This window comes from Martes martes, assembly GCF_963455335.1.
Source record: "Martes martes genome assembly, chromosome: 13".
NCBI lineage: Eukaryota > Metazoa > Chordata > Mammalia > Carnivora > Mustelidae > Martes > Martes martes.
Window position 1 is genome coordinate 26,686,583 of NC_137901.1, and position 23,879 is coordinate 26,710,461.

Sequence of the window (23,879 nt, forward strand, 5' to 3'; positions counted from 1 at the left end):
TGCTGGGGCCTTCGGTTATGTGTCCCACATTCCAGAGCCCGGGGAGACTGAGGCAGTGCACCTGCTGGGTGCGCCGTCCTACTGAGCCAGGCCTATGTGCCTTGTCTCTTTCTCTCCCCACCTCTGGGTGCTCCCAGGGTTCCTGGGTGGCAGCACGTGCTGTCTCCAGTCTCTCTTGGGAGCTGATAAGGCCTCCGCCCTGTCCTGTCCTAGCTTCCACTGAAAAGCATTGATTCAGTCTCCACTCCTATCTTTAGGGCTGGTGGGGAAGAAAATGATTTCCCCGGCTGTGGAGATCTGAAGGAAACCTTAGCGGCCAGGTGTCCTGGCCCCTGCGACTGTCCATTGTGAAGGACCGGAGTCCTGGGGGAAGATGCTGGACGTGATATTGCTTTGAACTGCCTCATTGCAGCCAAAAGCTTCACTAAGAGATGGTTTGGGAGATAGCCCCTGGTTCTCCAGTACTCGCCAGGGTGTTTCGGAGGTGGCCCCAGTGCTCACGGGACGTGATGAATGTGGCTTTCTAGCAGTAGCCTTTGTTCACTAGCTCTCCTTTCATTTCAGGGAAATACCGAGCAGCAGATGAAGAAAAAATTAATCCGCCTCCTTACTTAACTTGCGAGAGCTTCCCTCATGCCGTGGACCACATTCTGCAGCATCTCCTGTGATCCTTTACGTCAGTCAGAAGCAGCCGGAGACGCAGCTGTTCGTTGTCCGGAACGAATCCCTCCCCATGTCCTTGCCAGCCTAGACAGGCGCAGAGCAGCCTCTGTTGTGCAGTAATTAGAAAGAAAGGTATCGAATCACAGGCAGCCACAACGCCTCGTGTATCCCTTTTGTTTTATTTTGTAAAAGAAGAGACCCAGAGAAAGGGAAAGCTGAGATTTTATGCCATTCCTCTTAAAATATTCATCAGGCCGGCAGGGCTGGGAGGGAGAGCCTCCTGTGGGGCATCACGTTCTCTGCTGCCTCCTCGCTGGTCCGCCGGGAGGGGGGAGTGTTCCGAGTGTGAAGGAGATTGAATGGCATTTTTTAAATTATAAAATAATGTGTTGGAAAGTGCATTTCGGCTGTAGTTTTAATATTGAGTTCAACTGTGAAATCCGTCAGAAGTGCCAAGTGGAGTACAAGTCAGAAGCGGCAAAATAAATTGTCCTTTAGCCCAAATGATCAAGTGAATTTGCCTTAACGGATGTTGAAAACTAGATTATCTACCGTATTATTCCCAGCACGGGTGACTTCTTTTTCTCTTCATTAGCCAGAGATGACTAATTTAAATTTAGAACCTGATTTTAATTTAAAATAATATTTCCATTAATAACCTATTCATTGCAGATGCCTATTATACTGTGTAACAGTTGTTTTGGAAATTTTATGTAAAATTAAAACTATCAGTATTTTACAGATGTTTTAATTAGACATTGTTATTAACAGGAACAGTGCAGAAACTAAAATCAAGCCTTTAATGTCTTATAGACCATGCATTTTTGAAGTTAGTGTCCACCGGGGTCCTATTAACTGTACATTTGCAAGATTTCATTATTTTTGCCTCTGACACTATGGGAAAAATCTTTCAGAAGCTATTGGGACAGATTCAAGCTTTTATGTACTTGGTTACTACAGCTGTAAAATGAAATCTCGTCTTGTAGCCTGGATTATTCTTCTCATGTTAAACCCACCAAAATGAAGGGGCCTAAGTAGGTAATGATTTTCCTTGTGCATTTGCATACTGTGATCATCCTGGGCCTTTGCAATTGTTTTACAGGGCTCTTGGGCATTGAATTATTAGCATGTAATTGTATATCATCGTGGTGTTCACCTTATTGAAGCGCACGCTGATGTTAATGAGCTTCGGGCTTTGATGCTTGTTTAGAGATCAGCTTGGTCTTGGATGGCAGGGAGCAGAGCTAAATAAATGGCAGCCCCCTCTCCTTCTGGTGGTTTGGTGATCACTCGGTTCTTGTTTTTGCAGATGCCCTGACTTAGTACTTAACACAGCCTAGAGTGCAAAGGATAGCATGGTAGGACAGCCACCGCCGATCGGAGGCACGAGTGGTATGGCCAGGAGCATGGGTTTGGGGGCCTCGCCAGCAGTTAACTAGCTCTGTAGTTATGCCTGTAAAATGGAGACTGTGACAGCACCCACCACGCAGGCTTGTCATGAGGGTTAAATGTGTGACCAGCGTAGTAAGTGCGGAGGGTAGAATTGGCCAAATGCTGAGGACCACATTCTGCAGCATCTTCGAAGCACATTCTGTCTTTGGCGCCGATGAGGAGGCAGACGTGGCACTGTCCACACTGAATAATCTGATAAATCTTGATAGAATTCATCTCCACCGTCAGTTCAATGGGGGAGGTCTTCCTAAGGATTCAGAAAAGGAGATGCTACTCCATTGCACGCAGAGGCGCTGTCAGCCGGGTGTGCGGCTGGAGCGTCCTGCCTGGTGCTGATGGCTGCTCTCCATTCGCCCAGGACCAGTTACCTGGCCGCCTGGCTCAGTGATGCCTTGGCTCAAGCACCACTGAGTAGCATTTGCTGGTTGCTACATGCTAAGTGCCACGCTAGGAAATAATCGGGTGTGTAAAGAAAGGATTTTGCCCTGAGGACCCTCACTAGTGGAGGAGCTAGGGAGAGTGCACAAGATGCTCTTAACACTCCAGGGCCTGCTCTGTGATGTCCGCCTGACTGCAGGTAGAACGAGCACTTGTTAGATGATGCCTTGGTCCCCACATGTCCCTTCTCCCCCGAGACAGGACTGTGGCCCCGGTCCCCACGCATCCCTTCTCCCCCAAGACAGGACTGTGGCCTCAGTCCCCACGTGTCCCTTCTCACCCGAGACAGGACTGTGGCCTCGGTCCTTACGTGTCCCTTCTCCCCCAACACAGGACTGTGGCTCATTCTTTTATATCTCCTGCAACACAGATAGTTGGTTACTCAGATGGTTCTTGAACAAATACAAACTAGCTGTAAATACTACAGGAATTTACTGTTAGAAGGTAGAACTGGGAGGAGGGAGGAAAAGACTGGTTACCCATAGGGGAGGCCCCATTAGACACTCAGAAATAATGGATCTGATGCTTTAGAGACAGGTTAGAGCTAAAGTGAAGAAGTAGACGTCACTGATGTGTCAGGAGTCAAACAGTGGCAGTAAGAGGTAAGACCATGTGAGCATAAGGTCCCGGGCCAAGAGAAATGGCTTCTTTCCTCCATTCTAGTTTGGCCGTATTGGGCCATTAAAATCTTTGTTTCTTATTTTATTTCTTTAACAAGCATAATATAGGGCTTGTTAACTGACTGTCCACAGTGAGGTTCATGAGGATAAATGAAAATCTGATTTTAGATCCAGGTTACTATAAACATTCCCAGCATAGCTGGTTGGTCTGCCGTGGGCCTCATGGAGGAGATTTAATAACTGAAGTCCCCAAAAGACTTTGTTTTTCCAGCCATCCCATATAAAGGGCTTTCTTCCAATGGTATGACCTTGAGGGCAGTGTTTGCATCAGTTTTACTATAATCCTCTCCCAGGCCCAGAAAAAGGACCAAGTGCCATTTTGGGACTAGAAAGGGCAGTAAGGAACACTCAGTGTCAGAAGATTACTGAGCATCTGCCAGAAGCCAGGTGTGTGCTGGGTGTGGAAGAAAGCGGAACACCGGTCCAGTGGTAGAGACAGATGGCTGTCCCACCGCTTCACTCTCCTCCCTCCAGAATTGGCTCGTTTTGCTGTAGCTGTTCTGCCTACTATTCCACATCTGTTGGAGCTGATCGGGGCCATTGAGCACTTGTAGCCATGGATGTCAGAAACTCCCTTGGAAGGATAGTGCCATCACCTCACTCTTAACCCCACATTCAGAAATTACTGTACCACGTTGGACCAGGAAGTCAAAAACACACCTGCATGTGTTGTGTTCATCTGGTTTGAGATCAGTGGTGGTTCACGTAGGATGAAACTGAAATCCTTGGGCATCTACAGTAAGGAATTTATTTTAAAGTGCACTAATCTCTTTCACCGAAACACTTTGCCTAGAACAGCAGAATCCCTTTCTCATATCAGCGGTTGCTTGCGTAAAGCCACTTTGTGTTACCAGGTTCCTTTGACGCAGTCCCAAAAACTTTCCTTCGGCATAAATGCATAGGACCTTTGCTGACTTTGTCATGCCTGCCATCAAGGCCGACTACCTTACAGCATGCTGCTCTCTTTAAGGGACAACCAGAACAAGACACCAGAGCACCCGAAATCATTTATCATTTAAGTTATGTATCTGTTAAAATCCAACAATTTTGAATATCTTACTCTTTTCAGTGCCTACCTTTGTGTCCTACCCATCTCAAATCCTGTTTGTTTTACCAGCTAGTGTGCCCAAGAAAACCAAATTATGAAACACCAACTATGGGTAAAGTAAAAGGTGTGTCGTGTAAGTGCTCTCAGTGAAGAGGTCGAGTGCAGTGAACTAAGTGCTTTGGAACAGTTATCACAGCTTCTTGCGTGGGAAGCAGACACAGCGCTGCATTGTAAAGAATGTTGGCTTCATTCACTGGCAGTGATAAAAGTACCATAGCCCTGGGGCTAACATTTTGGGCACAAGACGATAAAATGTACGCACAACTGTGTAACACAATAGCTGTATGGCTCCATGAGGGACAAGAAACGAGGGAGGGCCTTATTTTAGATAAGTAGAGTCCAGTCCAGTAGATAAGTAGAAGTCCACCAGGCTTTTGATGATGACCTGATTGAAATGCAGGGACAGGCCACGAATTCTAACATAGATACTTAGCCTTAGTGGCCAACATCTGGGTATCAGGAGATCTCAAATGCAGATCAGTTACTACAGGTTTTCCTGGGAAGACTGGAAGATCGGCAGTGTTGGGTCCCAGTGTCTAAGTTGTGGGAGCAGCACCACTGCTGTGTCATTCGGGTAATCTCACCCTCCATCATAGCCCCTCCTCTTCCTTGTCTTACACCCACCTTACTTAACCCATGTGTTCTGTGTTCCTACAGGCATTGTGACTTCTGCTTTAGGAGAAAGTGTACCATGTGTTGGATGAAGTTAAATTTTCCTCTGAAAATAGGCCAGGTTCCTATATCCCTATAAACTTAGATATACTTCTGATCTACTTTTTAAATAATAGAGGCTCTAAACATAAACTAATCATATGTCTTGGTTGGTCTCTCTTTCTCAGAGCCCCACTAAAATCAAAGTAAAGGAATAAAGAAGGTATAAACTCACAAGGAGAGCCCACAAGAGGAGAGATGGGTACAAGTGGATGAGAGGGTACAATAATTTGAAGGATGGAATGTGGATAGGTTGTTGATAACAAAAATCCAGGCAAAGAAAGACAACCAGAACTCATCCTGTAGAAACTCAAAGATTGAAGTCTTGGAGACTAGGTAGAGAGAAGGTGAGGTGTGAGGTAGGATTGAGATTTGAAGCTGGTAAACAAAATGGTTGGAGTCCCAGGAAACATGAAAGTGAAGGCCTTGGGGACAATGGGTGTGGTAGTGAGCCAGGATGAGCTACAGGGCTGCAAATGGGGGCTGGGTACATCTCTGCTTATTCTGTCAAGGTTCTTGGTTCCTTTCCCCTTAAAACACCAGGACCAGAGGATATGGGAATGCAATTGACAGTCTATCTGATATTGGCAAGGCACTTATTAATTCCTGGGAAGACAAAACCAACATATAAAGGAATTGTAATTTTGATTCACTAGGGGCTCTGTGTGAACAGTACACGTTCCCACAGAAATACCGATTATTGAGTAAACCTAAAATCATAACCATTTGGCAATGAAGGGAACACAACAGAGGGATGAAAGAGCTACATTTCATTTCATCCAAAGCAGGAAGCCATTAGATAGTGTATAAAATGGATAAAGGATGATTCACAAACATACTTGAATTATTTGGAGACATATTTTCCAAGGGAAAGAGGAGGTTTGAATATGCAATTGAAGTAGACGGAAGTATTACGAAGATGAACTTGGAGATTCTCAGGAGGAATGGAGGAAGGATGTGGGAGTGTGTCAGGTATATAGTCAGCTGTGTGTGGGGTTGTGTGTATTTGCCGTGAGGGATGGCAAAATCATGCTTACGCTGACTGGAGTAAGGAAGGAGCAGTGAGCTAAAAGGGGCCAAACATTGTCACAAAGCTTTTATCCATAGGGTCTGTCTCCTTTGCCCCTTTACCTGTTCACTTTCAAGTACACACACACAAACATACCTACTTCTAATCACAACAAGTTAGCAACAACAATTGAGGTTCCATCCAATCGGGATTTTATGAAATCAGGAAGGATGGTAGTGGCCACAAGTGGATGGACTAACAGCAGCAAGAAATATCCACCAACAGCCTGACAAAGAAAATGACCCTGAGATGCGTGGGTGGCTCAGTTGGTTAAGCATCTGCCTTCAGCTCAGGTCCAATCCCAGGGTTCTGGGATCGAGCCCCACATCGGGCTCACTGCTCAGCGGGGAGCCTGCTTCCCCCTCTCTCTCCGCCTGCCTCTCTGCCTTCTTGTGTTCTCTCTCTGTCAAATAAATAAATAAAATCTTAAAAAAAAAAAAGTGGGGAAGGAAAGGAAAACGGGAAAGAAAAAAGGAAGGAAAGAAAGAAAAGGAAGGGAGGAAAAGAAGGATAAAGAGGAAAAGAAAAGGAGGGAGGGAGGAAGGAAGGAAGGAAAAAATGACCCCAAAACACGGGAAGCAGATGTCTGAGACCATTTGGAGATGTCTACATTTAGGGTAGTGCTAGTGTTGGATATTATAAGACTTATGATCATGAAGAAGCTTAAGTTGAGCATATACTAAGATGAAATGTCTTTTTTATTTTTAATTCGTTATATATGGTGTATTTTCAGTTTGACTGCATTACCCATGAAATGGCATTTTAAAAGGCATTTAAGAATATTCTCAAAATAATCTGTACCCCCCCCCCAGAATGCTTTGTTTTTGTTTAAAATTAGGGTAAAGTCCTTTGGAATGTTTAGCTATCCAAAATACCCCTTTTCCTGCAAGTTTTTCTTCAGGGGAGGAGTGTGCCTTGCAGAAGGATGAAGAAAATGAGGTGAGGACGGGAAGAAGGAAGGGACAACCACAGGTAAGTTCTAGCGGGGAAGAGGGGTGGTGGCATCACTTAGCAGCATTTTTCAAGGGTTTAAAGTAGGTGGCCCAGATCACGAGTTTCTGAGGGAACTGCTTCTGTTAACCCCATAAAGAGATGCTGGGGGGGGCCTAAGGGAAGGGAAGCCCCAGGATGACTGCCCTGGGATCTCAGGTTCCCTTCCCTAAGCTTTGGATCCACCGAGGAGCTGTGGCCATCAGGAGAGGGCAGAGCACACATGCTGTGAGGAGTCGAAGAACGCGGGGACTGCGAGCTGGTGGCTTGAGGCTCCCGAAGCCCCTCCCCCAGACCTCTGTTGGGGGGCTAGTCTGCTGGGGCTTTGCTGCTGATAAAACTGGTTGGGGTCAGAGTTACGGAGAGCTGATGACACTCAGGACGTCATCAGAGAAAAACACCATGTGTCCTTCCCCACACCCATTCTTAACCCCCGTCAAGCCCGTCAACTGGCCGGGTGGTCTGTCACGCTTCGCTTCTAACGGGCCCCCCCGACTTGGAGGCACCGTGCATTGCAGCACAGCTTCCAACGCCACATCTTTTTCTTCAGAATGAAAATACCAATTCACAAACACAGAACACCGTAAGAAATCGTTCATCAAAGTGTAGGGAGTCTCAGTGGAAGGGGGAGAAGTCTGCACTGCGCAACTAATAGCCTATACGCCTGTCATTGACATCTTCCATATTCCGCTGGCATCAGGCAGGAAAGATTGACAAAAATATCTCTCATTTCCAAAGCAGTTCAGTTGTTCAAACGAACTCAGTCTTCAAGTATAATTTTCTCTTTTCTCTCCCAATCATCATGTTGTTCTCCCGCTTACACTAATAAATGGGAAGGCCTCCGTGGTGGTCTCTGTGGCCAGGTCAGGGTAGGTGTGATTTCATACAGACTCGAACTGACTTTGCCAGGCTGAGTATCTCTGAGTCAGATTCTTTGCTGAAGGCTTGGTGTGAGCTAGCACATCTAAGAAGTCAGCAGTGGTCACTGTGTCCAGCTGGATTCCAGGTAAATTGCTGCTCTCTGGATCAAAACACAACAGCACAGTAATTGACTTTACCCGGATCAGCGCTCTTGAAATGCTCAGAGACCTTTTTTCAAGACAATGCATAATGCAGCATTCTTAATCGTTAATGCAGCAAAAGGCAAGACTAAAGAGAGCTGGGGAAGGAATTCTTTAATGTGCAACTCAGCCCCTGAAGCCCAGATAAAAAATATGACTTAAGTGTCTCCCTATCAAAGTAGTGTTGAAGAGTAACGCAGTGCAGCAGATGGAGCCGGCCCACATCCTAGCGTGCCAAAGAAATAAAAGCCTGAGCCCTAAGGAGTTCATCAGCTGGGGCGAAGTTGATCCAAAGCAGAACACCAGAGGAGAAATGAGCTGAGTACATGGAGGACAGTTTGACCAAAGTACGTTCCCAAGTGCGAAGAGCCACCGAGAACAGGAGCAAGGCTCCATCTGCTGGTGAAAGTTGGGTTTTTAAAGAGCTTTCTCTCCCAGAGCACCCCGCTGTGATCCCGCCCATACCTGACTGGTGATTTTCAAGGGCACTGAAGATCTTCCTCACAGGCCGCATGGCTGCTTCCCTGCAGACGAGCTTAATGTCTGAGCCCGAGTAGCCCTCCGTCTCCTGAAACAGCCGCAGAGCAGCCGTGGGTGAGCAGGTGCGGTGCCCGTGGTGACTACGCTCTCACAGGCAGGACTCGGTACACAAGTAATGAATCATTGAATACTACATCAGAAACGAATGATGTACTATATGTTGGCTAACTGGACTTAAATAAATAAAAAGAGCCCCTGTTTAGAATCTGTCTCCGTCCCCCATAAACACCATGCAGATTCCCAGATCTGTAATGTCTGGGGCTGCTTATGTGTTTGGCTACCTGAGAAGCTGGAGCGTAAACAGCTTCCTGACCCCATCCAGATCCATGCTGGAAGATGCTGGTGAAAGACTAGACCATCCACGGTAGCCTAATGGGGCCCTCGTGCCCACATCCAAGCATGATCAAATTTGGTAGACACTTTTGTTCTTGTGAATAAGATCGTACCTGCCTTTGAGGAACCTCAGAGAACATCATGCAGATGACCAGAGGATATGTTCCAGGGTCCACTCAGAGGAGGCAGTGAGTGACACCAGTGACGGTGAGGGGAGCAGACATGTACCTCCATTTCCATGTATGAAAGACTTGAATCATCACAGTAATCCTTCGTGGCATATTGGTTACCCATTTCGCAGATGAGGAAACAGGCTGAGAAAGTCAGTGGTTTTCCTGAGACCTCACGGCTAATAAGGGGCAAGACCAGGATGTGAACACAGTTCTCTGAGTCAAAACCCTATGCTGTTTCCTCTACGTCACACTATTTCTCCCTGCTTGAATGTTTCTGAGGAACAGAGAGCTCACTCACGAAGGAGAGGTGCATTGCATTGCTGGGGCAGCTTGAGTCTTTTCTAAGTGACCCCAGGAATATGACCCAAACCAGCTCACGAGAACCCTGCCCAGAAGATTGGCACGGTGGCTGATTGCCCTGCAGGTGCGCCCTCCAGGCAGCCTACCCGGCTCAGCACACTGTAATCCAGCTCCGTGCGCAGCTCCAGGGCTCTGCTCTTGCTCACGGGGGGCAGCCAGTGGTGGATCATGGCCTGCCTGGCCTCCCGGCTGGGGAGGTCAACCAGTATCCTCTTCTCCAGGCGGCGTAACATGGCACAGTCCAGCTCCCTGAGATCATGTGGGAAACAGAGGAACCAGTTAGAGCAGTCAACTCCCTTCTTAAGCAACATTTTAAGAATAGTTTAGCATGGTAGGAAGCAGTTCTGCATTTTAACTTTACATCTGTACCTAAGTGAACAGGACAATTATCTCACGTTTGGGAGAAAGACTTGGCCAAAAAAAAAAAAAAAGAAGAAGAAGAAGAAGAAAAGAAAATACATCCCCAAAATACCTTAGGTAAAAGAGAGAATTTTTAAGTGACTTAATTTGGGGGAAAATTCCAACTAACAACCACCACACGTGAGCAGTCCCATTGCTTTCGTACCATGAATTATTCAGTCTGATGCTGCCAGTGAGTTGTTATTCCTGACAATAATTTGGGCACTCTGGGAAGTACATTAATTCTTCCCAAACTCTCTCACATTCTGGAGCGAATGACTGTCTCACGCCATTGCTCTGCGGAATTCAAAAGAGCAAAGCTCCTTCCAGTGTGCCCAACGGAAATGTAGCCCTTTGAGCCCTGCATGCCTCCTTCTCCCAAAACACTGTCAGGCCAGATTTATACAATTTTGCATCTGCAAGCCAATTCCCTAAACTTCTTAATATAAAATTTCCCAACAGAAAAGTGGAATAAAGCAATGGATATCCACAAACCTTCCATCTTGACTCAACAGCAATTAACATTTTGTCATATCTGCTTCCTATCTGTTTATCCAGCCAAATCATTTCCAGTTACGTCATGAAACCCCACCCCTAAATGCCTTAGCATGCATTTCCCCCAGTAAGAACATTTTCTTACATAGCTTCAGTACTATTATGACACCCAACAGAATTAACACTGATTGCATAATATGTCTAATGCTCATTCCATATTCAGATTTCTCCAGTGATCCCCGAAATATCTCCTCCAACCCAAATCTAATCAAGAATCATGCATTACATTTGATTATATCTCAAATCTCTTATAATCTAGACCAGTCTCCTTGCCATTTCTTTAGACTTTGCCTTGACCAAGATAAGGCGCATTCTGGACTCTCCTGGTGTTTTCCTCACGGTATCGTTGTAACTGGTTCCTCTGTGCCCTGTCCTCTAAGATGGAATTTAGATTAAAAGCTTAATTAGAATCAAGGTAATGATTTTTGGCAAGTATATTTCATAGATGATATGTTTTCAAATTCATTATGTCAGGATCCACATGTTAGCATGTCTCACAATTAGTGATGTGCTGTTCAATTACTGGGATCATCTGTTGACCTCCATTGTAAAGTAATAGGTATCCTATGTACAATACTTTGGCACTGTGTACATACCTCTTTTCCCATCCCCTTTCAACTAGTGGTTTTAGCTTCTGTTAATGATCTTTGAATTGGTTATTTCATAAGAGTGGTGCAAAATCATGATTTAAATTTTTTTTCATTCCACATGTATTATTTGGCACTATTTGGTAAGGTAGAGCTTCCCCTCATTAACTGGGGCTCTTTGGTTACCTTGAATTACCATTCCTATTAATAGATGATTTTGCATGTGAGTTTGTAAACTCTTTATATGTTAAAATTTCAGGTTCCTAGACAGGAGGGCAACATTTATTTGATTTCCTGGTACAGAAATTAGGCGATGCCTTTCTGTATCAGCAGATGTCTCTCACTCATAGAGACACAGATGCCCAGCACGTGCTCCTGTTCTTCTCGCCCTCATTCTGAATCTCTGTCCTGATAGTCCCTTTTGCATCAGAAAATGAAAACACCCTTTCAGGGAGCATATGTGAGTCCTAATTTGGGGTGACTAGATTTCTTTAGAGATTCTATTTTTTCTTTACTCATTATTCCTCTAGTCCTGAGCTGAGAATCCAGAGTCTGGGGGTGCTTCCGCAGCCATAACAATCACCTCTTGCTTTTTTGCATCTGCTTTGTTCTTTACCGTACCCACCCTGTTGAAATTTCATTTCACATCTGAGACCCAGACCCCTCCCTCTGTGTAGCCACTCCCCCTCTCAAGGCCAAGATTTCTATTCAAGGCACAGGGTCAAGGAAATGTTGCACAAGTTGAGGAAACTATTTTTTTGTATTTGAAATATGAATAAAAACTGTTGCTTATGGAGTAGTTCTAGGCGGCAGGCACTGGCTTTAGCATTTTATAGATACTAACTCACTGAATTCTCACAACAGGCCTACAAGGTAGGTACCATTTTTTAAGCCATTGTAAGGTGAAGAAACTGAGGCACAGAGGTTGAGTAGCTTGCCTGAGGTAAGAAAGTTAGAGAACAGTGGCAGGGGACTTGAACCCAAATGATGAGAGCCCAGGGCCTGTGGCTCGAGTTCTGGTCTCACGCCAGCACCGTGACTGTAAGCAGATTGCCGACTCCGATCACGGTGAAGTCTCAGGACCCCAAGAACAAAGAGGATTGTAAAAGCTTCCCGAGACAAAAAACAGGTTACAGACAAAGGATCAGTAATAAGTCTTCTCATCAGCAATGCAAGACAGTAAGAAAAAATAGAGTGACACCTTCAAACTTCTGAGGAAAAATAATTTCTAATGTAGCAGTCTACATCTTGATCCAACAACTAAGGGGACAGACTTAAGTTATGTTCAACACACAAAGTCTGCGCGTATGTACCTCCCATACACCCTTTCTCAGGAAAGTACTAGAAGACCAAAGGGAGAGCATAAACCAAACCAAAAGGGCTTCATGGGATTCAAGAAACAGAAAGGAAAGGAAATCTCCAGGATGATGAGGTGAGCTCCCTGGGTCTCCTCACTTACTGCAGAGGAACATCAGGTCACTTTGGTGTTACAAGAAGGTTCTGGCAGACCAGGCTCCAAGAAGATGAAATCGAATACCTGGTGTGTCTGAATGAACCCAAAGCGGACTGAGACAGCACAGAGTTGTGGCTGAATGGGAGGAGAAGGTGGGAAAGGAAAGGAAATTCTAACAGGAGAAACCATTAAACTCACATTTTAGGAGTTCAGTTCAGCAATACTGACCATTGCCAAGTGTGTTATCAGTGCTAAGTCTTCAAAATACAGAATTTAATGAGACGGATTCTCTCCTTATAAATAACTAGAGGCAATATTGGGGAGGTTTTGGCCTTGGACTGCAAGAATGTTGGTCCTATAAATATCAAAGATAAAAATGGGACTTGAGATCTAAGGGACTAAAACCCAGGAAGGAAACAGACTACCCTGAAGGAAATTATAGAGCTGGGGGTGACAGGCAGTTGGCATATTTCTTTTCAAGGCCTCTCCCTGGACCGGCGGCCCCTCCTGCAAAGGCAGGGGACTGCAGAAGGAATGTTCTTTTGTAGGGTACCTTCTCCTGGGTCTCCCCATCCCATCTAGAGTGACTTCTTATTGAAAGGAAGACCAGATCCCCAGAATGCCTTAGGAAAATGGAGTCATGCAGGAGGTGGGAAACAATACCTCACTATAGATGTCTGTATTGATCAACTAATGCCCTAAAGCAAGAGATTTACCTCAAAACTGCTTGTGGGCACAAAATAAGTGCAACTCTCTGACAGCCAGGTCTGATGAATGCACTTTTAATGACATCAATAATCATATAATCATACAAGGGAGGAAACAAAGGACAAATGGAATGTACCCAGGAATTACTCTTTATGCCAATACAGTTATATGAAAAAATTTAATGTGTGGCAACCAGAAAACACTCCCTTTAGCTCTTACACTTTGATTTTTGACTAGTTATTCTGTTCTCATGTGTCCTCTATTTTGCTTCTCTGGTACCTTCATCACCTCGGAAGGCAAAAGCAACTAGCAAGAGTGACATGAGACACAGCAGAGCCTCACAAGGCCTCAGGCCTGGGCTGCTGGGCCTATGCTCACTGGCCTCCCAGGCAGTCGCCTGGGCCCTGAGGCCTTGCTTCCAAGCCCCTGGGCGTCTGCTCCAAACCTAAACTCAGGGCCTCTCCTCAGCCCTTTGCCTATCTCCCCTGTTAAACTGTGTGGTTCCTGGAACAGTTAATTCCAGATGTTACAGAATTCTGAAACAGAACATAATTCTATTTCATTCATTCAATAGCTAAAACACACTAAGTTCAAACCATCTCAGCATGGCGGGAGGAAAAGGAACCTTCCATTTTGTAAGCAGCCTTTCCAGTATGTCCGCAACCCACAAAAAGGGAGTGATCATGGCCACCCTTGAAGAGCAGAATAAGGAACTGCATATTCTGTAGCAGATAACGGGGAGCCAAAGAGTAAAGCATGAAAGTTTACTTTGTCTCCCACAGTGAACCCACGACTTTTAGCTACATTTCCCACGAGGGCCAAGCTAGTCCGTTTGCTGTTCTCGGAATCTGCGTTTTGCCATCCTCCTTGAGCGTCTACTCAAGCGATTTTCATCCACTTTGTCTACCAAGAGCCAGGTCATTTTTACAAGCCCAGTTCAAGTGTGCTCTGATCCATAAAGGTTTTTTTTTTTTTTTCTTTTAAATTTCTGTTCTCCGAAATGGCCTCTTTCCCGTACAAGTGCCTTTTACTTATTTTTTGTACATTCGCATAGTACTGGCTATCTCCCCATCTCAAATGATTTGTTTTATGTCTCATTCATCAGCTAGCCAGCTTCCAGAGGCCAGTGATCATGGACCAGATTTCTTGAATTCCCCGTCCATCCATCAAGCAGAATACTCAGAAGAGGTGCTCAATAAATACAGCTTGGAGGAATGAATGAGCTTTTGGGGCAGGACTATTGGCTTCATGTAAAATGGTCTGCTTTCTTAAAGCCCAGCCTTTATTTATGAAGGTTTATCTGTTTTGTTGAAAATTAGCATTGTATAGTCATTAGTTCTTATTAATAGAGAAAATCAGCATCAACTTGGGCAATGGGAATAAAACTTCCTATTTTTATCCTTAGTGAAAATAATGGAAACCGAGATTTCAGAGGATGATTCATCAAATTCGCTTGGCTGGGAAATGCTTTTGAAGATGAAAGATGTTGTCTTGGGGCGCCTGGGTGGCTCAGTCGGTTAAGCGTCTGCCTTCAGCTCAGGTCATGATCTCAGGGTCCTGAGATTAAGTTCCGCATTGGGCTCCCTGCTCAGCAGGGATTCTGCTGCTCTCTCTCCCTCTGCTCCTCTCCTTGCTCATACAGGCTCGCTCTCTCTCTCTCTCTCAAATAAATAAATAAAATCTTTTTTAAAAAAGAAAAGATGTTGTCTCCATGTGGAGTCTCCAGCCTCTCATCTCCAGAGACTTCTCATCCTGAGGTGTGAATTCACAAGCCTGAGACAAGAGTCTCCAGTAGGAAAGTCTGGAGCAATCGGTTCAGTGTATGCCCTACTGATATTTGGGTTAAGAGCATCATTTTTTTATAATAGAGTAAAAATTACTTCTCATTACTATAATATCAACAAAGAAGATATATTCCCATTACTCTTACCAGCAAACATTTTATCAATAATTTATTTAAAAAATAGGAAGATTGTTTCCAGCAAAGTGAAGAACTCTAGATATCCAGAAATCTCTTGTTTTAAAGCCCCTTTTTAAAATGATGAATTATAGGAAACACTTTTTGAAAACACAATAAATGAGCCCACAAGGAAGCAGGGCCAAAATTCTTGAGGACTAAAAATGAAGAAGCTAAAAATCAACACTGAGCATTTGAAGTTGAAGCTGTGGCTGACTTGGGGTGTTTGCCTCTTCGTTACAAAAAGGTTTGGATCTGAAAGTTACGTGTGGGAGAGCATGGAAGGTCTTGGGCCCATTCAAGATGAGAGGTGGAATCAAGGCCCCTGACATAAAACAACTAGAGGCACATCCTCTAGGAAAGGGTGGCTTAGAAAAATATGTCCACTACCAGAAAAGGAACGGAAAAGCTGTCTGTCTTGCACTTCAGGAAAAAGTCTTCCTTCGTAATTCAGAACTACATACGTACCCTCATTGGCATGATCAGAGAGACCTTAAGCTGAGGATTAGCTTAAAAGGGTCTAAAGCTTAACACAGCCGAATACAAATTTTCTCTGCAAGGGCACACGCAGGACTCAGACTAGTCCCCTCCATTCAATGCAAGCTGACCATCTAAAACTACAAGACCTTTATGACAAACCACCCTGAACGAAAGCAGGAGAAACTGACAATTAGATTCCACTGACCTGGAGCATAAAATCGCTGTGTTGAAGATGTATAAAAGATAAAAGGGAGTCAAGGAGAAGAGAGGAGACTTTCACTTCTGGCCAAGATGGAATGGCCCACCCTCTCAGAATCAAAAATCCCTGGACACGATATAGCAAACAAATACCAGGAAACCGTGAAGGGTAGAAAGGAGGAGGAGGACAGGCTGGGCACCTCTGGACTTGAGATGATGTGGCAGTGGCTTCTGTGGGTTTTCTTTTTGCCTCTCACATATCCCCAGTAGGGTACTGGGGACGCCCGTTAACGTTCCCAGGCAAAAGCCCATTCTCTTTATCCAAAGGACTATGAAAACCTTTTTTAATAAAACCTGCCCTACTCCAGCCGGACAGTAAAGGAAAAAAACTACTTCCCATCTAAGAGTATCTGTGGGGCAGAGCTGGGAGCTGAGTCATGGTGGGGAGAGCATGACCCAGTAGGTTGATGCCATATTAAAACTCTCAAGAAAAAGAAAAGGGAAATCAAATCAATTATGGCCTACCCATACAGTGGAACTCTATATGGAATTGGGTAGATTTTCAAACTTGACCACAATATATGAAATAAAAGGAAAAAAAAACAAGCCATATAAGAAAATAATATGCAGCCACAGGGTGATGACATTTTTTATCGTGTGTGTGTGTGTGTGTGTGTGTGTGTGTGTATACGCTGCACACACAAGACTCTGGGAAGGTTTAGATTTGCCAAGGTACAGCTCCAGGGGACTGTTCACTTTCAAGCAATACTGAAGCATATACTATGTTTTCAATGAGCATGTATTACTTTTCTGCAGAGCTGAAGCAGTAAAACTGTTCCCTCTTTGGGAAGAAAAAAATTACCCCAGAAAGCTATACAGGCAACAAATGATAATAACAAAACCACTTTCACCAGAAGGCCTATACAAAGAGGCTAATAATACCTGTGTCACAGTGGTAAAATTATGAGTGTTTTTTTCCAGCTCTTAAATTTCCCATAAAACAGTTATATTAATTGTATAATTTATAAAATTTAGTTTTAAAATTACAGTTCACAAGTCAGCCTGCACCATTAAGAAGAAAGAGTAATACCACGGTAGAGCCAGGTTGAAAGACTTCTGTCTGATGGAACCAAGCAAATGGAGTAAGAGGTGAACGGGACAAGGTCAAGGTTACTAGTAAGCAACCTCCTGCTCAGCCAGTCCTGTGCCTTCCCCACTGCACCTACCCAGTCCTGCACCACACCCTTCTTTCCTGGTTGTGTTAGAATCACCCACCAACCTCACATGGAAGATCATGGACTCGATATTGTTGCATGGGATAGTGGCGTTATATATGGACAGAAGCAATTTCAAGCAAAACAGTTTGACCACTGTTAGGCACAAAAATACAGTCAACAATAAAAAGCCTGCAAGCGTGACTGAATGCAATTGCAGTGAAAAAGATGCAATCATCAGAGTGAGTTCACGCAAACCACTGTCTCCCAAAGCATTCTCAAATGGAAAACTGGGCTTGTGAAATGCTCCTTGAGGAAAGGATTCCAGGGTCAAATAAGTATGGAAAATACCGCTTGCTCAGCACTTTCTCGAAGCTTCTCTAGGAAAGTCACAACACACAATAACATCTTAAAGGCACTGAGAGGTTCTATCCTGTGGGAAACCAGTTAACTATCTTTAATTCAGTATCTCTTGAGCTTATTAGATCACTAGATTCTATCCTTGGATAATGCTTACTGACTTATGACTACTCTCAGAGAAATGTTGATCTAGAGGGTGATGATAGCAAAAGCATGAGGCTTTTCCCTAGAGCGCATGAGATGCATGGAGAGATTGTGGAATGAACTGGGGTTGTGTGTACTGAGCTCTTCAATCCCATGCACACATTTTTACAGAAATATCTCATCAGAGAGGAGACAGCTCCTAGAGGAAGAAGTCAGTTCAAGAACTTACATAAGTAAGAACTTACTTATGTAAGTTCTTGAACATTCCCAGTGCAATAATCTCCTGGATCTTGTGCTTTCTTCTGAATATTAGGCTTGAGGCTTACTTGTTGTTAATCCAAAGTTTGGTCATACTCAGTGGTGTTTAATTTTAACAAAGATAGCGAACTCTCCAGCCCTTCTGCAGAAGGAGGTAGGAGATGAGATTCATCATGCTTCACACATAAAATTTTCACACCTTATTTGTACAAACTACCATCAAGTTAAATAGACATCTAAAAATGGTGTTTGCCTTAATGACCCTGTTCAGTATTTTGTTTCCCTCTAGGCTCTTAGGCCTGAGTTTGTGCATACTTAACAATTGAGGCGGGTCAAATTAGCCCTAATTGTGCTCACTAAACATTTCTTATGTGGCTGTTATTTGAATGATAATATATTACAAGTGCAACATTTGTTATTCACCTCATTGCTGATTTACACAACGAATGACACAGCCACAGTTGTTTTTTGCTTCCTTCTGGTCCTTTCTGTGATGCTATAAATGAGGGGAGGTGCCCCTTGGAGGAGAGGCTGCACGCTGTCTCACTGCTGAGAAGGGAGAAATGACCAACCCTTTGAGACAGATGGACTCCCCCCATGGAAAATGGTAAGTTAACGAGTAGTAAATGATAGCCTTGTGCCCTGAAAGATGCTATGGGTGAGAACTACCAGTAACAAACCATGAAGAATCTCTTTGGGGATTTTAAGAGTGGGTTTTTATATAGTTTGGTATCATTTAGTTATTTCCCCCAGAAGGACATTCTGCTTTAATAAGATGATTTTGTTCCCTCATGTAAGACCCTGAAGCCAAGATAAAGGTCTGTTCCAATAACCTTAATAAGAATGTAGTATCTCCTCACAGATGGACTTGGACAGTGTGTAGCAAGGAGCTTAAAAACCATCAATGTCCTTTTATACGGTAATCCTACTTCCAGAAATCTGTCCTAAAGAAAAAGCCCCAAATTTTCGTCAAAGATTTTTATTCAAGGAAGTTCATTTCAGTGTTATTTATAATAGAGAAGAGTTGGGAGCATCATATATGTTCAACAGGAAAGGAATGATTAACTAAATTGTGGTATATTCACATGTGGGAATTTTGGACAGCCATTACAAAATCCAATTTTCAAGGATTATTTAATGACTTTGGAAATGTTCTCACTATAATGTTAAGTAATGAAAGCAGGACACTAGTGGGAATACAAAATGTACAACCTCTATGGAGGGAAATTTGGCAATCTCTACTATAATTTCATGTACATTAACCCTTTGACCTAGCAATTCTATTTCCAGGAACCTATCCCAGAGATACACTGGCAAATACACAAAGTGATATATGTGCACCATTATTCACTGCAACATTATTCATAATAGCAAGAGTAGGAATAACCCAAATGCCCATCACCGGGTGACGGGGATAGATTATCATATGCACAAAATGGAACATACGCAGCTATAAAGGGAGTAAGAATGAACTTTCTGCTCAGAATATTTTGTTCAGAAAAAAATCAAGGTACAGAACAATTTATATCATACACCATCTTTTGTGTAACCAAATTCAATTATTTTTTGGAGTTAAAAGAAACCTTGAGAGTTCATCTGTGGAGTATGTGACAGTTTGTCTCTATTTAATGTCTGTCACTTAGTTCTGTAAGTGAGTGAGTCTCAACTGGGGAGGATTTTACTGCCCAGGGAACATTTGGCAATGTCTGAAAACAAACAATTTTTGTTGCAATAGGGAGCAGTGCTACTGGTATCTAGTGAGGCAAGGCCAGAGATGCTGCCTAGCATCACACAATGCATAGGACAGGTCCCCACAAAGTGTTATCTGGCCCAAAATGTCAGTAGTGCTGGGGTGAAGAAATCTGGATTTAGCACTTCCATTTCAGACCAGGTGTGTACCATCATGCTCATCAAAATGTTGCTGTCATGAGAGTATTGGTGTTATTACTGAGAAACTCTGTTCCATACACAAATACAAAATATATCTACATCCTAGGATTGAGTGAATATTAATTATATTAATGTTAAGAAATAAGATTTTCACAATTAGAGAAAAGGTCCAAATATAAAATCAAATAATTTAACTAAAGCTCTGGTAATCTTAAATTTGAATGGGAAATACTAGTATGAAGTCATTATTTGCTTCTTTTTAAAACTATGTATTTCCCTAATTCTGCCCGATCAAAAGGCCAAGAAAGAATGATAATCCAGTTAGCAAGGAGTGTCTGTAATCATGAGATTGCTATCTCTAAGTATTATTTTTCCCATCAAAGGATACAGTGAGTATGATCCAGACTCTTCAGACATATTACAGGACAGTTTCCCTGACAATCAAGTCAATGGCAAGTGGGGAAAAAAGGGGAGGAGGTCTGTTCTAGATCAAAGGATGCTTAAGGGAAATTACAAAATGCAAACCTTGTTTGGATATCAATTCAGTAAATTAATTGTAAAAAGATATCTTGGAACAATCTAGGAAATCTGAAAATACACTGGGTAGTAGATGATATGGAGGAACTGGTGTTGAATTTGTTGGGGGTAATAACAGCACTGTACAGTAATGGAAGAAAATGTCCTTTTTTAGAAAGATGTGTACTGAGGTATATTTGTGAGAAGTGACATGACGATAGGGACAGAACAATCTGGGATATATTTTAAGGTACTGTAGCAAAACGAGGGAGGGGGCAGGAATAGATTAAATCAGTGGACAAGGGGCGCCTGGGTGGCTCAGTCAGCTAAGCATCTGCCTTCAGCTCAGGTCATGACTTCTGGATCCTGGGATCAAACTCCGTGCTGGGCTTCTTGCTCAGTGGGGAGCCAGCCTCTCCCTCTCCTTCTGTGCGTGCGCTCTCTCAAATTAATAAAATCTTTAAAAATCAATCGATCAGGCAAGATATTAGTTACTGAAACTGGGAAATGATGGGTGCTTTCTCCTCTTCTTTAGTGTCTGGAATTTTTCGTAGAGCCCAGCATTGCTTATGGATGGGTCAGAAAGAACACATTGGTTCCACGGTACATTGTCATGATGTAGGCAAAGTCATGTATTTGCCATTTGCCAAGATGAGGGGAAATTCTTTTGGAAAAGCCTTCTAAGACTTCTTTAATATTTGATTGATAGCCTTTTTTTTCTTCTCTGATCATTTTAGTTGGTGTTTACCAAAAATTGATCACCTCAGGGAAATTGTGGCAGCACAGTAACTTCCTCAACAAAGTCCTACGTATTCCCTGGGAGTAGAAGTTTCTCTTTTCCTGTAGAAAATGTGTAGGTCTCCCCAGGGGACACAGATGTTTGTGGAGCCATACATAGACCCTCTCCAGCTGACTCCCACATCACCTGGGATAGGAGTAAAGTGCTTATGATCAACCCTATTTCAAATGGATGAAGCAATGGTGATTCTTTCTCTGAGGGATTTCACAATCACATTTAAATGACAGTTCTCTGCTTGGATTTCACTTTAATATTGTATGTAAATACCTCTATCATGAACACATAAAGTGCTGATCACCTTATACATTAGTGAAGTCTTATAAATTTGAGGGGAGTTGGAGCCAGGTTGAAATTAAGAATATATTTAAAATGACAGATTACATGTGAATATCTTTTCAGTGACTTCTTTGGGAGCTTAGATGACCAGCAAGAGAAACAGCAGAAGAGTTTCTCTTTCATCTTTGAACGTGGAAACAGAAATGGATGGGGTAGGGGTGAGTGTGGAGGGATAGTGTTACAAGTCCCAGCTCTGTTGCAGATTTGCTTTTGACTTTGGGTGGATTGACCTTCCTTGACTTTGGTCCATTTCTTTGAATGGGAAAAATAGCACTTCCTTATCTGTTTCATGTCTTACCTGCAGCTCAAAAGAAATAATGTATGTGAAAATATCCTTGGAACTATAAAGGGATTATCATTTTTTTTAAAAAATATACTCTCCAAGTAGATATTGTTTTTCCCTAGTCAACCTCTCTTATTTCCCAATTCCACTTCTAGAACTGTTCTTAAACCACTCTGGGATATAATTTGAATAAAAGACTCGGTGAGTAGATTATATTTTCAATTAGAGATTATTTAGCTTTCTATTTACTATGCAACATTAAAGATTTTCCTAATTTAAAGAAGAGTTTGATTTTAATACTGTTAAAGTATAAGCGTATTATTTCTGGAATATTCCTTGAATCCTGCCTGAAGATTTTAGCATTTTATAGTTCTCTGCCAAAGCCCTATTTAAATAGAGTAAATAATTTGACTTGAAGCTCAAAATATATGTCCATTTTATTTTTTTAAAGATTTTATTTATTTATTTATTTGAGAGAGAGAGAGAGATCACAAGTGGGGGAGAGGCAGAGGGAGGGGGAGAAACAGACTCCCCTCTGAGCATGGACCCTGACGTGGGGCTCAACATGGGACCTCGATCCCAGGACCCTGAGATTATGACCCGAGCTGAAGTCAGACACATAACCAACTGAGCCACCCAGGCACCCCAGAATGTCCATTTTAAATATTGTTAGTAGTAGTCCTGGCCTATGTTCCTTCTATTAAGGCAGACTGTTTCCTGGTACAGATAGTAAGGACTGAGGACTTGACCAGGAAGGACTTCCAGGGCAGGAACCAAACCATGAGACTTTGCCCAAAATGGTCAACACAGTGTCTTCATCCGTACTCACTGGCTCATGAAAATGTATCAAGGGGCACCTGGGTAGCTCAGTCGGTTAAGCATTAGACTGTCTTGGCTCAAGTCATGATCCCAGGTGGTGGGATTGAGCCCCACATAGGGCTCTGCACTCAGTGGGGAGTCTGCTTAAGATTCCCTTTCCATCTCTCTCTGCTTCTTCCTGTTGCGCGCCTGCACATACTCTCTCTCAAATTGATAAATCTTTTTTAAAAACGTATTCAAAATGTACTAAGATCTCTTACCATGGCAGGTTAGAGGCTGCTAAGACAAACACAAGATCTTCTGAACGAGCCAGCCCATCCATTTGCACCAGTAACTCTGTCTTCATCCGAAGGCTTCCTTCATGTTCTCCGCTACAGAGAGACACAGAGGAGGTGAGATTTTCACAAGATGTGGAGGCTTTGCTTCTAGGACAAGACTGGCACTCACATCAATGACTGTCCCTGTGGAACAGGTTCCCTGTCTCATTCTAAGGAGCCACTCGTACTACGGTTGGAGGAAACAAGCAATTTGGTACTATCTTCACATAGAGGGTGATAGAAAGGAAGTAAATGAATATAGTGACGATATTGAAAAGACAACCAAAGGCTGGCAGTGAACTAGAAAACAGCTGAAAGGTAGACAGTAGCCCCAATGGACTTAAAGCAACCATGTGCCCCTGCAGCACTATCTGCCCTTGGTAAACACGGTGTAATTGAGAAGAATCCTTCCATTCTGGTAGCAGGCATGAAAGTACGTTTATACACAGTATTTCCTTTCGTATAATTTGTGGATATAATCTATTGAAGAGGAGGAATGACCTACCACGATGAATCTGTTTCATTGTCTCTCAAGACAATGACACGGAAAGTATGCTTGCCCCACACAGCAGATGGGGGCTGTCTTCTGTGCAAATTCACCCTCTGAGCCCCTCCTCCACCACGGCCAAGACCCCTCCAACAAGAAGGACCTCACTACAGGACCTAACAATGTAGACTGGCTCTAAGTACTGACTACATTCAGCAGGCTCTCCTTCCTCTTTTCTTGTAGAGATTGAAGTAAAAGGACAAAAAAATCTGTTTCTTGGACCACACGACAGCCAGCCTCTCATCTCTGCATGTGCACGGTGGCAGCATAGGTTAGGTATGTGGTTTTTTAAGAACTGTGCCACTCACCATCAAACTGCCTTGTCCTAAGAGAAAGGACAGTCTCACAGCATAGTTATATATTTATTTATCAATGACTCATAATTAATCTTTTAACATCATATGACCCATGAAGTCTTCAGAGCACCTGCCCTTATTCCCTGACCCTTTGAAGACTCTAGTTTAAGGGTCCAAGTTCCAGA

General features: G+C 43.3%; 2 protein-coding genes across 5 annotated transcripts in view; one reads left to right on the forward strand and one right to left on the reverse strand.

Annotated features, from left to right (window-relative positions):
- HDHD2 (haloacid dehalogenase like hydrolase domain containing 2) overlaps window positions 1-1,946 on the forward strand; it is a 33,439-nt gene extending 31,493 nt beyond the window's left edge. For 3 of the 4 annotated variants that reach the window (XM_080821872.1, XM_080821874.1, XM_080821875.1), the window contains one exon: window positions 565-1,940. In XM_080821872.1, the coding sequence (XP_080677998.1) occupies window positions 565-668 (104 nt within the window). In that variant the 3' untranslated portion in view covers window positions 669-1,940. Of the gene's footprint in view, window positions 1-564 lie in introns of all 4 variants that reach the window. The other variant, XM_080821873.1, reaches the window with a different exon arrangement.
- A 6,046-nt stretch (window positions 1,947-7,992) lies between these two features.
- KATNAL2 (katanin catalytic subunit A1 like 2) overlaps window positions 7,993-23,879 on the reverse strand; it is a gene marked incomplete at both ends in the record, with an annotated part of 68,214 nt that continues 52,327 nt past the window's right edge. Inside the window, 4 exons of the mRNA XM_080821721.1 lie at window positions 7,993-8,132; window positions 8,638-8,740; window positions 9,665-9,827; window positions 22,795-22,905. Coding sequence (XP_080677847.1) covers window positions 7,993-8,132; window positions 8,638-8,740; window positions 9,665-9,827; window positions 22,795-22,905 — 517 coding nt within the window. The remainder of the gene's footprint in view (window positions 8,133-8,637; window positions 8,741-9,664; window positions 9,828-22,794; window positions 22,906-23,879) is intronic.